The 17,551-nt window shown below is 43.6% G+C and overlaps 1 protein-coding gene across 1 annotated transcript; it reads left to right on the plus strand.

Annotated features, from left to right (window-relative positions):
- The first annotated feature begins 1,524 nt into the window (after window positions 1–1,524).
- LOC121534546 (collagen alpha-1(X) chain) lies at window positions 1,525–3,914 on the plus strand. The gene is given in 4 exon segments (XM_045206108.1): window positions 1,525–1,801; window positions 2,582–2,662; window positions 2,815–3,299; window positions 3,302–3,914. Coding segments are annotated over 4 exon segments (1,284 nt in total). The 3' UTR covers window positions 3,743–3,914.
- The last annotated feature ends 13,637 nt before the right edge of the window (window positions 3,915–17,551 follow it).

The raw sequence follows: 17,551 nt of genomic DNA on the forward strand, positions 1-17,551 counted from the left end.
GCACAACCAAATGACCTGGATTGCATTTGAGATTACATTAAAACAAGTGATGAATGCTGTTCAAGATTCTGCACAGATTATTATAGCAATTGTGAAGAGCTCCACAGACCTGCGACCTTTGCATGCTATCTTGAACATGCACGCTTTCTATGATTACATAAGATTACATTTACAGTAATCTCAAAATGTGGCCATGGGTGTGTTACTCATTTTAAGGTTGAATAAATAGTGGTACATTAGTTTGTAAGATAGCCTGAACTTTATGCTATTTACTGTATTGCAAAAGTGATTTTGAATTGTGTTTGGTTATCAACGCAACCAAATATCAACATTTGAAGGAGATGTATCTTTTATGCCACTGACTTAGTCTGGCTTTAATTCCAGTTTGTCTACAAATTCATAATTAATATGCTGGATTCATGTCTCCATCTCAACCAAATAATCAGGGACTAAATCAAATCAAACTTTAAATGCACTTTAAATAAGTTAAAGAATAGGACTAAATGAGATTTTTGGTTGAGATGGAGACATGAATCCATCATATAAATTATTAATTTGTAGACAAACTGGAATTAAACCCAGACTAAGTCCGTGGCACAGATGGAACTATCCAAGCAGAAGATACAGCTTCTTCAAATGTTGATATATGGTTGCATTGACAACCAAACACAGTTCAATATCCAGTTTGTCTACAAATTAATAATTGATATGTTGGATTCATGTCTCCATCTCAATCAAATAATCGGGGACTAAATCAAATCAAACTTTAAATGCACTTTAAATAAAGTTTGATTTGTTTAGTCCTATTCTTTATCTATTTAGTTATTAAGAGATCTCTCAGTAATCATTCTCATGATAGAACATTGGTAGTAGTCAGTGACAAATATCAAAGCTGGGCTTGGTAAAAACCCTGGATGAGAAACCAAATGGATAGCTGTAGATAGATCAACTGTCCAGTAGGAGGTGCTGCCCAGCCTATTGTTTTTTTCTGATAGTGGATATAAAGTTGAAGATCTGACATTGTTTCAAATGTACAAATTCAACATATTTTATACAAGATTTGTCTATGTTGAAAATTGGTTACCATGATGACATAATCCTGTGGTTGAAGTTTCACCCTCCAAACAACTTTTTGAGGACTTTTTTCAAATCCAATGTATTTTCCACATAGATTCCATTTCACAATACGTTGACAAATTAAGTTGAAACAACGTTGATTTAACCAGTTTGTGCCCGATGAGATACCACTGTATTTTTCTTCCCATTTTGTATCAAAAACAAGTTTTGGGTCATTGTTTGAAGAAATAAAATTGATTAAGTAGTTCTGTTGAAAGGTCATGAAAACAACTGGAAATATCTCTCTCACTCTCTCGTTCCCTATCTGTCTCTCTCTTTTTGTCTCTCTGGATCTGTGTGTGTGTGTCTGTCTCTTTTTCTGTCTCTCTCTCTTTCTATCTTTCTCTCTCTCTCTAGAAGACGACCAGTCTGCTGGGACTGCTCCTATGCTCCACCATCTCCTCGGCGATGCATACTTCACCCCCCGGGGGATACAACGAGATGCCCCCTCTCCCGTCCCCAGGCTCCGACGAGAGCCCCATCCCCCCTACTGACCTCCACATGTACCCAATGCCTGACTACCCTATGCCCACCAATAACCAGAACATGAATGCCCGCAACGGTCCCATGCTCCCCTCCGACTACCCCAATCCTGGCTTCTCCATGCCACCCAACCCTCACATGAACATGCCACCCAACCCTCACATGAACATGACTGGGAAACTGGCGAACTGGCGAACTGCTGGTAGGTGAGGCCGGGTCGGAGCCGGACATGCTAGACATGTCATACTGCCAGACACTGCTGGAGGTGCCAGTGCCGCCCCCCATGGACCAGGTGCCCTGGTTCTGCATCTGCTCCCGCTGCAAGGCCAGCGTGGGACCCAAAGGAGACAGCGGAGATAGGGGCCTGCCAGGGTATGTAGATAGGCATAGAACAGTATTCATTTATTTAGTACCTTTATTTTATTTGTATTTATGGTAGTCCCATTAGAAGTAGAAAAAGAAATGTACACTCTCTTAAAATGAAGGTGAAAAAATATGGTTTGTCTCAAATGGATCAAAAACATTTCGGGTTTTTTCACCCTAATTAGAAGTGTGGACCTTTTCTTTTGCTCTGGCAGTATTTTAGGTCTACACACCATCTTAACAAACGATACAACTAGCTGCATCCACTGTCTTTGCCTCATTCTCTGTTTTTCTCTCTGCCACTCTCAAGCATAGATATAATATATTAAATACAGTATATTAGCTAGCTACATATTGTTTACGTCGTTGTTCTTAACCCACAAAGGTATTCCAGGAAGTCCTGGGAGGAGAGGACTCACAGGGTTCAGAGGTCGGCCTGGGTTCGTGGGCCGCCAAGGACTGAAGGGTAAGTGATACTTGTCAATTCTGTTAAGACTAAAAAAAAAGCAAAAAAGCTGTGCACTGTTCCATATCTGAGCAGCGACGGTAATCCAAGCTTGCAGAAAATGATTTGCAACTTTCTTCTCTCTTTCTCTTACTTTATACCTCTCTGTTACAGGTCAGAAGGGAGATCAAAATGAGAAGGGCGAGCTTGGGCCAATGGGTTTCACCGGCACTAAGGGGGCCCGCGGCTTCAAAGGTTAGTCAAACAACAGATGCAGAACATAAACTAATCTCTCCAGCATCCAACTTTGGAACTTTAGATCTCATCTATGTGTGTGTGTGTGTGTGTGTGTGTGTGTGTGTGTGTGTGTGTGTGTGTGTGCGTGTGCTGTGTGCCGTGTGTTTCAGGGGACAAAGGGGACCAGGGTCTGGAGGGTCCACAGGGAGAGATGGGGCCCCAGGGAGAGGTAGGGACCTGCCCTGCGTCCTGTGAAAGTGTCCAGGGCCATGCAGGACAACCAGGGATACCCGGACCGGCTGGAGCCAGGGGTCTCCCCGGGGTAGCTGGCCCTCCAGGGACTACGGGGCCCAAGGGCGACACAGGGGACATGGGTGCCCCTGGGGTCCCCGGGACGGATGGTGAGAAAGGTGAACTGGGAGCGGAGGGCGTGTGCAACTGCACAGATGGAGCAGACGGGGCAGACGGTCAACAAGGGATCCCAGGGCCCAAGGGAGAGCAGGGTGAGGTGGGCCCTCAGGGTGCCGTGGGCCTCAACGGTGAAAAGGGCAACCAGGGCGAACTCGGCATGATGGGCATTCCCGGCCGTGCTCGCCAACCATCCAGTCCTCATTCTCCGCCGCGCTCGGCACAATTTACCCACTACCGGACAAGCCCGTGCCGTTCACCCAAGTCATCACCAACCGGCAGTTTCATTTCGACCCCACCATTGGCATCTACAGGGCACCGGTGAACGGCACCTATGTCTTCAGCTACCACCTGGTGGTGTTCAGCAAGGTGCTGAAGGTGGGTCTGTTCCATAACTTCAACCCTATCGTGAAGACCACGGAGCCAGCCCATCTGGGCACCGCTAGCCAACAGGTGGTGCTCCACCTGGCCATGGGCGACCGGGTGTGGCTGCAGGTGAAGGACACCATCACCAACGGCATGTACGCTGACAACGAGAGCAGAAGCACCTTCTCTGGCTTCCTGCTCCACCCCGACTCCTGCGACTTGCCCTTGTTCCGAGACTTTCCTCCAGCAGGCGCTCCAAGTGGTGACGAGGGGAACTATAGTTGGGGGCAGATAGAGGGGCCAACCACCACCCCATCGCCTTAGTCAGTGAGAGTCAGTTACACAGACACAGGTTACACACACATATAATATGAAGACACACAATCCACACACACATACATTAACAAAGTTCTCAAAGGAAACACCAACACAGCACCTTCTATAAATCAGAAGCCATTTCGAATGGCCTGTTAGCTCTGGGTAGTTTTCTATAACATTAATGAAGCTAAACTTTGATCTCAAAGTAAAATTTCCCACAAAACGACCTATTTGTTTGACTGATTTGTTTATCTTAATGAGTGAGTGTGTTTATGATTGTGTTGTTTAGTAAAATCACTTATTCTTGCAAAGTGCCAATTTAGGAAATGTTATCCTTGGACGTTTGTGACCTCCACATTCACACATAAACTCCATTTAACACAATCTCAGTTAGCTAGTTTTAACTTATCTGCTTTTGGATACAAAAATCCAACTTCATTTCGCTACACGCATGTTTATGATATTAGCGTTCTGATAATAAGAGCAATATTTTTTGGATTCATCATTAGAGCTATTGTCAAAAAAATATGAATCAGCATAAGACGGATAACCATTTCGACTGCATGAATACATTTTTCTTATGTCATCCACAAAATGTAATTAATGAACAGAGACGTTGTGGGCGTAGAGAGGAGGGGCTGCAACAGGATACTTGTGCTAGTTGTTTTCAAAGTAAAAGCTGTGTGACTATCTGACGTTACCTGACCATCGGTCCAGCTAGCTAGCTTTCGCCAGCTTAGTTATAAATAAGGGCCACCAACAAGTAACATTAGTTAGTTAGCTAGCTAACTAGCTAGCTGACTTCCTTCAATGCTTGGTGGCTTTACAGACAGACAAGAAAGGGAGTTTATATTAAAAGCCACCAAGCATCGAGCTAAAGGCTAAAGATAGCTAGCTAGCTATCATTCCAAACAGGTGTGTGTGTGTATCTGTCTGTACACTGTACAAGGATCGTTCAAGACTATCCAGCACCAGCTATGACATACCAAGATTTGAGCATCACCCTCTCTCTGCCATCAGGTGAGAATGACTTAAGTATCAACAATTGTCTATATGGTGTAGGTAGCTAGCTATAGGTGGTCATTCCCTCCATTTATAATGGCAGAGATGAAAGGAATTAGGATGGATCTATCAATTGTTCAATCATTCAAATATTCTCAATTATAAATAGTGTGTATATCTGTAAAGGACAAAGGTGTGAATACTGAGTATGCCTGCGTATGGCCACCACTACACATGCACCACTTGGTGAGATTGAAGCTGGCAGTGTTGAGGCTGGCACAACACTTCTGCCATTCCCTGCCTTACGTGGTATGGCTTTGTACAGTGCATTCGTAAAGTATTCAGACCCCTTGACTTTTTCCACATTTTGTTATGTTACAACCTTATTCTAAAATGGATTCAATTGTTTTTTCCCCCTCATTAATCTACACACAATACCCCATTATGGCAAAGCAAAAACCGTTTTTTTTGACATTTTTGCAAATGTATAAAGAAAAAAAAACGGAAACAGTATATTTACAAAAGTATTCAGACCCTTTACTCAGTACATTGTTGAAGCACCTTTGGCAGCGATTACAGCCTCGAGTCTTCTTGGGTATGACGCTACAAGCTTGACAAACCTGTATTTGGGGAGTTTCTCCCATTCTTCTCTGCAGATCCTCTCAAGCTCTGTCAGATTGGATGGGGAGCGTCGCTGCACAGCTGTATTCAGGTCTCTCCAGAGACGTTCGATCGGGTTCAAGTCCAGGCTCTGGCTGGGTCACTCAATGACATTCAGACACTTGTCCTGAAGCAACTCCTGCGTTGTCTTGGCTGTGTTCTTAGGGTCGTTGTCCTGTTGGAAGCTGAACCTTCACCCCAGTCTGAGGTCCTGAGCGCTCTGGAGCAGGTTTTCATCAAGGATCTCTCTGTACTTTGCTCCGTTCATCTTTCCCTCGATCCTGACTAGTCTCCCAGTCCCTGCCGCTGAAAAACATCCCCACAGCATGATGCTGCCACCACCATGCTTCACCGTAGGGATGGTGCCAGGTTTCTTCCAGGCATGATGTTTGGCATTCAGGCCAAAGAGTTCAATCTTGGTTTCATCAAACCAGAGAATCTTGTTTCTCATGGTCTGAGAGTCCTTTAGGTGCCTTTTGGCAAACTCCAAGCGGGCTGTCGTGCCTTTTACTGAGGAGTGGCTTCCGTCTGGCCACTCTACCATAAAGGCCTGATTAGTGGAGTGCTGCAGAGATGGTTGTCCTTCTGGAAGGTTCTCCCATTTCCACAGAGGAACTCTGGAGCTCTGTCAGAGTGACCATCGGGTTCTTGGTCACCTCCCTGACCAAGGCCATTCTCCCCCGATTGCTCAGTTTGGCCTGGCGGCCAGCTCTAGGAAGAGTCTTCTTGATTCCAAACTTCTTCCATTTAAGAATGATGGAGGCCACTGTGTTCTTGGGGACCTTCAATGCTGCAGAAATGTTTTGGTACCCTTCCCCAGATCTGTGCCTCGACACAATCCTGTCTCAGAGCTTTACAGACAATTGCTTCGACCTCATGGCTTGGTTTTTGCTCTGACATGCACTGTCAACTGTGGGACCTTATATAGACAGGTGTGTGCCTTTCCAAATCATGTCCAATCAATTTAATGTACTACAAGTGGACTCCAATCAGGTTGTAGCAACATCTCAAGGATGATCAATGGAAATAGGATGCACCTGAGCTCAATTTCGAGTCTCATAGCAAAGGGTCTGAATACTTATGTAAATAAGGTATTTCTGTTTTTTATTTTTAATACATTTGCAAAAATGTTTTTGTTATTATGGGGTATTTTGTGTAGATTAAAACCATATTTAATCAATTTTAGAATAAGGCTGCAACGTAACAAAATGTGGATAAAGTCAAGGTCAGAATACTTTCCGAATGCAATGTAAACTCAGCAAAAAAAGAAAAGTCCCTTTTTCAGGACCCTGTCTTTCAAAGATAATTCGTAAAAATTCAAATAACTTCACAGATCTTCATTGTAAAGGGTTTAAACACTGTTTGCCATGCTTGTTCAATGAACCATAAACAATTAATTAACATGCACCTGAGGAACGATCGTTAAGACACTAATAGCTTAGAGACGGTAGGCAATTAAGGTCATAGTTATGAAGACTTAGGACACTAAAGAGGCCTTTCTACTGACTCTGAAAAACACCAAAAGAAAAATGTCTAAGGTCCCTGCTCATCTGCGTGAACGTGCCTTAGTAATGCTGCAAGGAGACATGAGGACTGCAGATGTGGCCAGGGCAATAAATTGCAATGTCCGTACTGTGAGACACCTAAGACAGCATTACAGGGATACAGGACGGACAGCTGATCATCCTTGCAGTGGCAGACCACGTGTAACAACACCTGCACAGGATCGGTACATCCGAACATCACACCTGTGGGACAGGTACAGGATGGCAACAACTACCCGAGTAACACCAGGAACGCACAATCCCTCCATCACAAGTGTATGCACTCACTAACTGTAAGTTGCTCTGGAAAAGAGCGTCTGCTAAAATGACTAAAATGTTAAATGTAAATCAGTGCTCAGACTGTCCGCAATAGGCTGAGAGAGGCTGGACTGGGGGCTTGTAGGCCTGTTGTAAGGCAGGTCCTCACCAGACATCACCGGCAACAATGTTGCCTATGGGCACAAACCCACCGTCGCTGGACCAGACAGGACTGGCAAAAAGTGCTCTTCACTGACAAGTCACGGTTTTGTCTCACCAGGGGTGATGGTCAGATTCACGTTTATCGTCGAAGGAATGAGCGTTACACCGAGGCCTGTACTCTGGAGCAGGATCGGTTTGGAGGTGGAGGGTCCGTCATGGTCTGGGGCGGTGTGTCACAGCATCATCGGACTGAGCTTGTTGTCATTGCAGAGAATCTCAAATCTCTGCGTTACAGGGAAGACATCCTCCTCCCTCATGTGGTACACTTCCTGCAGGCTCATCCTGACATGACCCTCCAGTATGACAATGCCACCAGCCATACTGCTCATTCTGTGCGTGATTTCCTGCAAGACAGGAATGTCAGTGTTATGCCATGGCCAGCCAAGAGCCTGGATTTCAATCCCATTGAGCACGTCTGGGACCTGTTGGATCGGAGGGTGATGGCTGGGGCCATTCCCCCCAGAAATGTCAGGGAACTTGCAGGTGTCTTGGTGGAAGAGTGGGGTAACATTTCACAGCAAGAACTGGCAAATCTGGTGCAGTCCATGAGGAGGAGATCCACTGCAGTACTTAATGCAGCTGGTGGCCACACCAGATACTGACTGTTACATTTGATTTTGACCCCCCCTTTGTTCAGGGACACATTATTCCATTTCTGTTAGTCACATGTCTGTGGAACTTGTTCAGTTTATGTCACAGTTGTTGAATCTTGTTATGTTCATACAAATATTTACACATGTTAAGTTTGCTGAAAATAAATGCAGTTGACAGTGAGAGGAAGTTTCTTTTTTTGCTGAGTTTATATACTAGAGCCCTCAAACTACACTCTGGACCTTGAAGCCAGTTCCACTGCATTTTTTCATTGTTCCACTCTAATCAGGGACTGATTTATGTGGACAGAATTAATTTCCAGGTAGAACAGCAAACTTACTTACAAACATACACAGGTACACAGACACACTCACACACACACAGACACACACTATTAGGAATGTTCCCCTATTTACAGTGGCTTGCGAAAGTATTCACCCCCCTTGTCATTTTTCCTATTTTGTTGCCTTACAACCTGGAATTAAAATTGATTTTTGGGGGTTTGTATCATTTGATTTACACAACATGCCTACCACTTTGAAGATGCAAAATATTTTTGGGTGTGAAACAAACAACAAATAAGACAAAAAAACAGAAAACTTGAGCGTGCATAGCTATTTTTGCCCATTCTTCAAGGCAAAACTGCTCCAGCTCCTTCAAGTTATGTCAGTTGGTGTGAATAAAATTATTTATTTCATGTCTTGTATATTTTCCATGCTTTTTCTGTTAACAACTTTATCCTCGAATGTGATCATTTCAGTAACTGCTACTTTGCTTTGGTTCTGATGTAATCACCCAATACCGTTGAAGTCGGAAGTTTACATACACCTTAGCCAAATACATTTAAACTCAGTTTTTCACAATTCCTGACATTTAATCCTAGTAAAAATTCCCTGTCTTAGGTCAGTTAGGATCACCACTTTATTTTAAGAATGTGAAATGTCAGAATAATAGTAGAGAGAATTATTTATTTAATCTTTTATTTCATCACATTCCCATTGGGTCAGAAGTTTACATACACTCAATTAGTATTTGGTAGCATTGCCTTTAAATTGTTTAACCTGGGTCAAACGTTTCGGGTAGCCTTTCACAAGCTTCCCACAATAAGTTGGGTGAATTTTGGCCCATTCCTCCTGACAGAGCTGTTGTAACTAAGGTCAGGTTTGTAGGCCTCCTTGCTCGCACACGCTTTTTCAGTTCTGCCCACACATTTTCTATAGGATTGAGGTCAGGGCTTTGTGATGGCCACTCCAATACCTTGACTTTGTTGTCCTTAAGTCATTTTGCCACAACTTTGGAAGTATGCTTGAGGTCATTGTCCATTTCGAAGACCCATTTGCGACCAAGCTTTAACTTCCTGACTGATGCCTTGAGATGTTGCTTCAACATATCCACATCATTTTCCTTCCTCATGATGCCATCTATTTTGTGAAGTGCACCAGTCCCTCCTGCAGCAAAGCACCCCCACAGCATGATGCTGCCACCCCCGTGCTTCAGGTTGGGATGGTGTTCTTCGGCTTGCAAGCGACCCCCTTTTTCCTCCAAACATAACGATGGTCATTATGGCCAAACAGTTCTATTTTTGTTTAATCAGACCAGAGGACATTTCTCCAAAAAGTACGATCTTTGTCCCAATGTGCAGTTGCAAACCGGACTCTGGCTTTTTTATGGCGGTTTTGGAGTAGTGGCTTCTTCCTTGCTGAGCGGCCTTTCGGGTTATGTCGATATAGGACTCGTTTTACTGTGGATATAGATACTTTTGTACCTGTTTCTTCCAGCATCTTCAAAAATAGAAAACATAAGCGTGCATAACTATTCACCACCCCACCCCAAAGTCAATACTTTGTAGAGCCATCTTCAGCAATTACAGCTCTTGGGGTATGTCTCTATATGCTTTGCACATCAATTCTACAATTCTCTTCTTCAATACAGTGGCTTGCGAAAGTATTCACCCCCATTGGCATTTTTCCTATTTTGTTGCCTTACAACCTGGAATTAAAATGGATTTTTGGGGGGTTTGTATCATTTGATTTACACAACATGCCTACCACTTTGAAGATACATTTTTTTTATTGTGAAACAAACAAGAAATAATACAAAAAAACAGAAAACTTGAACGTGCATAACTATTCACCCCCCCACACCCAAAGTCAATACTTTGTAGAGTCACCTTTTGCAGCAATTACAGCTGGAAGTCTCTTGGGGTTTGTCTCTATAAGCTTGGCACATCTAGCAACTGGGATTTTTGCCCATTCTTCCAGGCAAAACTGTTCCAGCTCCTTCAAGTTGGATGGGTTCTGCTGGTGTACAGCAATCTTTAAGTCATACCACAGATTCTCAATTGGATTGAGGTCTGGGCTTTGACTAGGCCATTCCAAGACATTTAAATGTTTCCCCTTAAACCACTCGAGTGTGGCTTTAGCAGTATGCTTAGGGTCATTGTCCTGCTGGAAGGTGAACCTCTGTCCCAGTCTCAAATCTCTGGAAGACTGAAACTGGTTTCCCTCAAGAATTTCCCTGTATTTAGCGCCATCCATCATTCCTTCAATTTTGACCAGTTTCCCAGTCCCTGCCGATGAAAAACATCCCCACAGCATGATGCTGCCACCACCATGCTTCACTGTGGGGATGGTGTTCTCGGGGTGATGAGAGGTGTTGGGTTTGCACCAGACATAGTGTTTTCCTTGATTGCCAAAAAGCTCAATTTTGGTCTCTGACCAGAGTACCTTCTTCCATATGTTTGGGGAGTCTCCCACATGTCTTTTGGTGAACACCAAACGTGTTTGCTTCTTTTTTTCTTTAAGCAATAGTTTTTTTCTGCCCACTCTTCCGTAAAGCCCAGCTTTGTGGAGTGTATGGCTTAAAGTGGTCCTATGGACAGATACTCCAATCTCCGCTGTGGAGCTTTGCAGCTCCTTCAGGGTTGTCTTTGGTCTCTTTGTTGCCTCTCTGATTAATGTCTTCCTTGCCTGGTCCGTGGGTTTTTGTGGGCGGCCCTCTCTTGGCAGGTTTGTTGTGGTGCCATATTCTTTCCATTTTTTAATAATGGATTTAGTGGTGCTCCGTGGGATGTTCAAAGTTTCAGATATTTTTTTATAACCCAACCCTGATCTGTACTTCTCCACATCTTTGTCCCTGACCTGTTTGGAGAGCTCCTTGGTCTTCATGGTGTTGCTTGGTGGTGAACCTTGCTTAGTGGTGTTGCAGACTCTGGGGTCTTTCAGAACAGGTGTATATATACTGAGATCATGTGACAGATCATGTGACACTTAGATTGCACACAGGTGGACTTTATTTAACTAATTATGTGACTTCTGAAGGTAATTGGTTGCACCAGATCTTATTTAGGGGCTTCATAGCAAAGGGGGTGAATACATATGTACACACCAATTATCCATTATTAATTTTTTCGAATTCTTTGAAACAAGTTATTTTTTTAATTTCACTTCACCAATTTGGACTATTTTACATGAAATCCAAATAAAAATCCATTTAAATTACAGGTTGTAAAGCAACAAAATAGGAAAAACGCCAACGGGGATGAATACTTTTACAAGGCACTGTACATCTAAGCTCCATTGCCTTATCTACACCCAACATATTAGTATTGATACAATCCAGTCTAGACCTTAGATATGACATTGTGTGCTTATTTGCAGATAAATCCTTTCCTTATATAACATGTGTACTTACAATAACCCTACTCTTTAAGGAGTCTGGACTAATTACCTACATGGCGCAGGTGCATTTCTATGAATAACTGATAGGAACCAGTCATATCAATGGATATAAGGATAGGAATAAAGAATACCATTTATATTTTCTACAATTGGAAAACTAGTGGGCAACAGTTACCATCTTTTTTGCCTCAATCTCCCCAAGTCCTGGAGCATCAGAGTAAATCAGGGGATTCAGATCCTCTTGACATTTACTGTTGGCCGTTTTAGCTCAGGGTCCTACTCCACCCTTTGATGCTTGGAGCTCTTTAATTGGCTATTAACCCATAGCTGGGGCAGTGGTTGGGCATGCACATTACACCTCTGTGGCCCACTGCTGCTGCAAGATCGCAAGCAGTTTAGCCTGAGTCGTAAATTAGCGAGTTACCATATGTGTTACCATGAGCAGGTACTGCAAGGGTCTGGGTAGTGGAGATGCTACTGCCAGGGGGAGGCTTACTACATCTAGTTTCAAGCTGTGGCCCTTGGTTACATCGCCTGACGTACCACTTACCCTGCTGTAGAACCAACAACACACAACTAACAAAGTAGGGATACAAAACTTTTTGTACTGTGGAGTGACATCTATTTTGGAAATTATACTCACTTTTGCAGCACAAGACATGATATGAATAGGATTGACTAGGGATAGCAGGAGGAGGATACGTGGTAGTATAAAGTTGGATGAAGTGAAGTTCTACATACAGTGGGGGAAAAAAGTATTTAGTCAGCCACAAATTGTGCAAGTTCTCCCACTTAAAAAGATGAGTGAGGCCTGTAATTTTAATCATAGGTACACGTCAACTATGACAGACAAATTGAGGAAAAAAAATCCAGAAAATCACATTGTAGGATCTTTTATGGATTTATTTGCAAATTATGGTGGAAAAGAAGTATTTGGTCACCTACAAACAAGCAAGATTTCTGGCTCTCACAGACCTGTAACTTCTTCTTTAAGAGGCTCCTCTGTCCTCCACTCATTACCTGTATTAATGGCACCTGTTTGAACTTGTTATCAGTATAAAAGACACCTGTCCACAACCTCAAACAGTCACACTCCAAACTCCACTATGGCCAAGACCAAAGAGCTGTCAAAGGACACCAGAAACAAAATTGTAGACCTGCACCAGGCTGGGAAGACTGAATCTGCAATAGGTAAGCAGCTTGGTTTGAAGAAATCAACTGTGGGAGCAATTATTAGGAAATGGAAGACATACAAGACCACTGATAATCTCCCTCGATCTGGGGCTCCACGCAAGATCTCACCCCATGGGGTCAAAATGATCACAAGAACAGTGAGCAAAAATCCCAGAACCACACGGGGGGACCTAGTGAATGACCTGCAGAGAGCTGGGACCAAAGTAACAAAGCCTACCATCAGTAACACACTACGCCGCCAGGGACTCAAATCCTGCAGTGCCAGATGTGTCCCCTGCTTAAGCCAGTACATGTCCAGGCCCGTCTGAAGTTTGCTAGAGTGCATTTGGATGATCCAGAACAGGATTGGGAGAATGTCATATGGTCAGATGAAACCAAAATAGAACTTTTTGGTAAAAACTCAACTCGTCGTGTTTGGAGGACAAAGAATGCTGAGTTGCATCCAAAGAACACCATACCTACTGTGAAGCATGGGGGTGTAAACATCATGCTTTGGGGCTGTTTTTCTGCACAGGGACCAGGACGACTGATCCGTGTAAAGGAAAGAATGAATGGGGCCATGTAGCGTGAGACTTTGAGTGAAAACCTCCTTCCATCAGCAAGGGCATTGAAGATTAAACGTGGCTGGGTCTTTCAGCATGACAATGATCCCAAACACACCGCCCAGGCAACGAAGGAGTGGCTTCGTAAGAAGCATTTCAAGGTCCTGGAGTGGCCTAGCCAGTCTCCAGATCTCAACCCCATAGAAAATCTTTGGAGGGAGTTGAAAGTCTGTGTTGCCCAGCGACAGCCCCAAAACATCACTGCTCTAGAGGAGATCTGCATGGAGGAATGGGCCAAAATACCAGCAACAGTGTGTGAAAACCTTGTGAAGACTTACAGAAAACTTTTGACCTGTGTCATTGCCAACAAAGGGTATATAACAAAGTATTGAGAAACTTTTGTTATTGACCAAATACTTATTTTCCACCATAATAATACATTCATTAAAGATCCTACAATGTGATTTTCTGGATTTCTTTTTCTCATTTTGTCTGTCATAGTTGACATGTACCTATGATGAAAATTACAGGCCTCTCTCATCTTTTTAAGTGGGAGAACTTGCACAATTGGTGGCTGACTAAATACTTTTTTTCCCCACTGTATACTGTAACTCTTGAACTTGCTGACTTCAAATGGTTATCTTAACATTGCTTATTTTTTGGTGTACCATCTTATTATTTCGCAAACAAAGGAATACCCAATCACTTGGCAGAGGATGGATGCCCAAAAAAGATTGGGGACGAGCTTATGCCTTGCGCCATGGTAGCGGCAGACATGTATAGGGAAGACCACATTGACCAGGGTATCAATCTTTGGGACGGATCCCTTCTCATCTTAAGAGAACACAGCAAGGTCAGAGTATCCTGACGTGTCAGTACCATTTGATAACACAGTAAATTACAATTATGGTCCATTCAAGAGGCCCTGGGATACCTTGTAATCACAACAGAGAGATTTGCTGCTAGTTAGTGCTGCTGTGTGTTTTAGCGGTAACTGTGTTTTCTTTTTCTTTTTTATTTCTAGAATTTCTGTGAAATACAAGTAATACACCTCCATACACTAACACCAAGTGAAGAACATACATCATTGAAAACACAACATTTTTGACATTTTACAGAACCAAGACCTACATTTCACATAAGACATGAACAATTGTTGAGATGGCGCCGGAGAAGATGGCTGCCGTTTTACAGCCCTCTAACCAATTGTACTATTATGTGTGTTTTTTCGCGTTATTTGTAATTTATTTTGTACATAATATTTCTGCTTATGACCAAAAAGAGCTTCTGGATATCAGGACAGTGATTACTCACCTCGTATTGGACAAATATTTTTTTCTTCAACGAGTCGGACTCGAAGGATATTCTACAGACAGGCCCAAATCCCCATCATTCGCATGAGAAAGAGACGGCGATATCGTGGACGTAGGTCGGGGTGCCTTGTAAGGATCCGACGGCGAGCGAGTAAACTGCCTCTTCCATCAATCCTATTAGTCAATGTTCAATTATTTGAAAACAAATTGGATGACCTAAGACTAAGGTTATCCTACCAACGGGACATTAAAAACTGTAATATCTTATGTTTCACAGAGTCGTGGCTGAACGACGACATGGATAACATACAGTTAGCGGGCTATACGTTACATCAGCAGGATAGAACGGCTGACTCCGGTAAGACAAGGGGTGGCGGTCTGTGTATATTTGTAAACAACAGCTGGTGCACAAAATCTAATACTAAGGAAGTCCCGAGGTTTTGCTCGCCTGAGGTAGAGTATCTCATGATAAGCTGTAGACCACACTATTTACCAAGAGAGTTTTCATCTATATTTTTCGTAGCTGTCTATTTACCACCACAAAGCAAAAACTAAAGCAGGAAGCACCAGTGACTCGGTCAATAAAAAAGTGGTCAGATGATGCAGATGCTAAGCTACAGGACTGTTTTGCTAGCACAGACTGGAATATGTTACGGGATTCTTCAGATAGCATTGAGGAGTACACCACATCAGTCACTGGCTTCATCAATAAGTGCATCGATGATGTCGTCCCCACAGTGACCGTACGTACATACCCCAACCAGAAGCCATGGATTACAGGCAACATCCGCACTGAGCTAAAGGGTAGAGCTGCCGCTTTCAAGGAGCGGGACTCTAACCCGGAAGCTTATAAGAAATCCCGTTATATCCTCAGATGAACCATCAAACAGGCAAAGAGTCAATTCAGGACTAAGATTCAATCGTACTACACCGGCTCTGACGCTTGTCGGTAGAGCATGGCGCTTGCAACGCCAGGGTTGTGGGTTCGTTTCCCACAGGGGGCCAGTATGAAAATGTATGCACTCACTAACTGTAAGTCGCTCTGTACAAGAGCGTCTGCTAAATGACTAAAATGTAAATGTAAACATTGCAGGGCTTGAAAACTATTACATACTACAAAGGGAAGCACAGCCGCGAACTGCCCAGTGACACAAGCCTACCAGACAAGCTAAATCCCTTCTATGCTCGCTTCGAGGCAAGCAACACTGAAGATTGCATGAGAGCACCAGCTGTTCCGGATGACTATGTGATCACCCTCTCCGTAGCCGATTTGAGTAAGACTTTTAAGCAGGTCAACATTCACAAGGCCGCAGGGCCAGACGGATTACCAGGATGTGTACTCTGAGCATGTGCTGACCAACTGGCAAGTGTCTTCACTGACATTTTCAACATGTCCCTTACTGAGTCTGTAATACCAACATGTTTCAAGCAGACCACCATAGTCCCTGTGCCCAAAGACACTAAGATAACCTACCTAAATGACTACCGACCCATGGCACTCAAGTCTGTAGCCATGAAGTGCTTTGAAAGGCTGGTCATGGCTCACATCAACAGCATTATCCCAGAAACCCTAGACCCACTCCAATTTGCATACCGCCCCAACAGATCCACAGATGATGCAATCTCTATTGCACTCCAACACTGCCCTTTCCCATCTGGACAAGAGGAACACCTACGTGAGAATGCTATTAATTGACTTCTGAGAGAGAGAGAGAGAGAGAGAGAGAGAGAGAGAGAGAGAGAGAGAGAGAGAGAGAGAGAGAGAGAGAGAGAGAGAGAGAGAGAGAGAGAGAGAGAGAGTTGGAGATGAGATTCAGATGGGCTAGTAATGTATTCCAGACCTTAATGAATGCAGCTGTTTGATGGGTTGTTGACATTGTGATTTGTTCCACGTGTACATATTTAATGATCAGATGGTGTCAATGCTGTATGGAGTTGTTATTTTAGTTTTTCCAGTTTTGAAATATGCATTTCTTCCCCAGAAGCAAAATAAATCCAGAGAAGTTGGTTTTGGTAGGGTAGCTCAAGGTTGCCCAGGTCACCTGGTCACCCAGGTCACCCTGGCGTTGCACCAAGGAGACCAAAGCCCAGAGCCTTTTTGACATTATTACTTGTTAAATAAAATCTCTTTCTCTGAGCAATTGTGTTAGTATAAAATAATGTAATTTGAAAAAATGTGGGAGCATACAATATAGCTTTGTATTTGTGTGATTTATTTTATAGTCTTTTTCAAACCAAATCCAATTTTATTGGTCGCATATGTAACGATCCCGGCAGTCTGAGTCGGGTCCTGTCTGTGGACTAGTTTTTCTGCTCGTGATCTCCAGTTTCCCGAGGGTTCTGGAACGCTCCGGGGAGCTCTCTTGAGTTCCGCACCTGCATCCCATCAGCAATCTGCACACCTGGTCCTGATCATCACCCTTCTTAGGCTCTGGCCTAACATCCATTCCCTGCCGGATCGTTAGCCATGAACAGTAGGTTTACCAGAGTATCAGTCTTAGAGCTTCTAGCGTTAGTTTTGTTGTTTTGCACCTTGTTGGTTTGTTGTTTACTTACCTCCGTTTTGTTCCATCTGCAGTCACTCGTCCGGAACCTTCATCCAACCTCTGCCTGGTGGTCGGCGGCTGCCGAGCCATGATTGGATCAACCACTGCACCCCCAACAACTAATCAACGCCGCCCGCTCTGTTCCCTGGATTATTCAGCATCACTCTTGACTTTGTAAATAAACACTCACCTTCGTTTCAACTTACCTTGTCCTGGTCTGCTTCTGGGTTCTGGCTTTGTAACTCGTGACAGAACGATCCGGC

Source organism: Coregonus clupeaformis, chromosome 21, assembly GCF_020615455.1.
Source record: "Coregonus clupeaformis isolate EN_2021a chromosome 21, ASM2061545v1, whole genome shotgun sequence".
In the NCBI taxonomy this organism is placed as follows: Eukaryota; Metazoa; Chordata; class Actinopteri; order Salmoniformes; family Salmonidae; genus Coregonus; species Coregonus clupeaformis.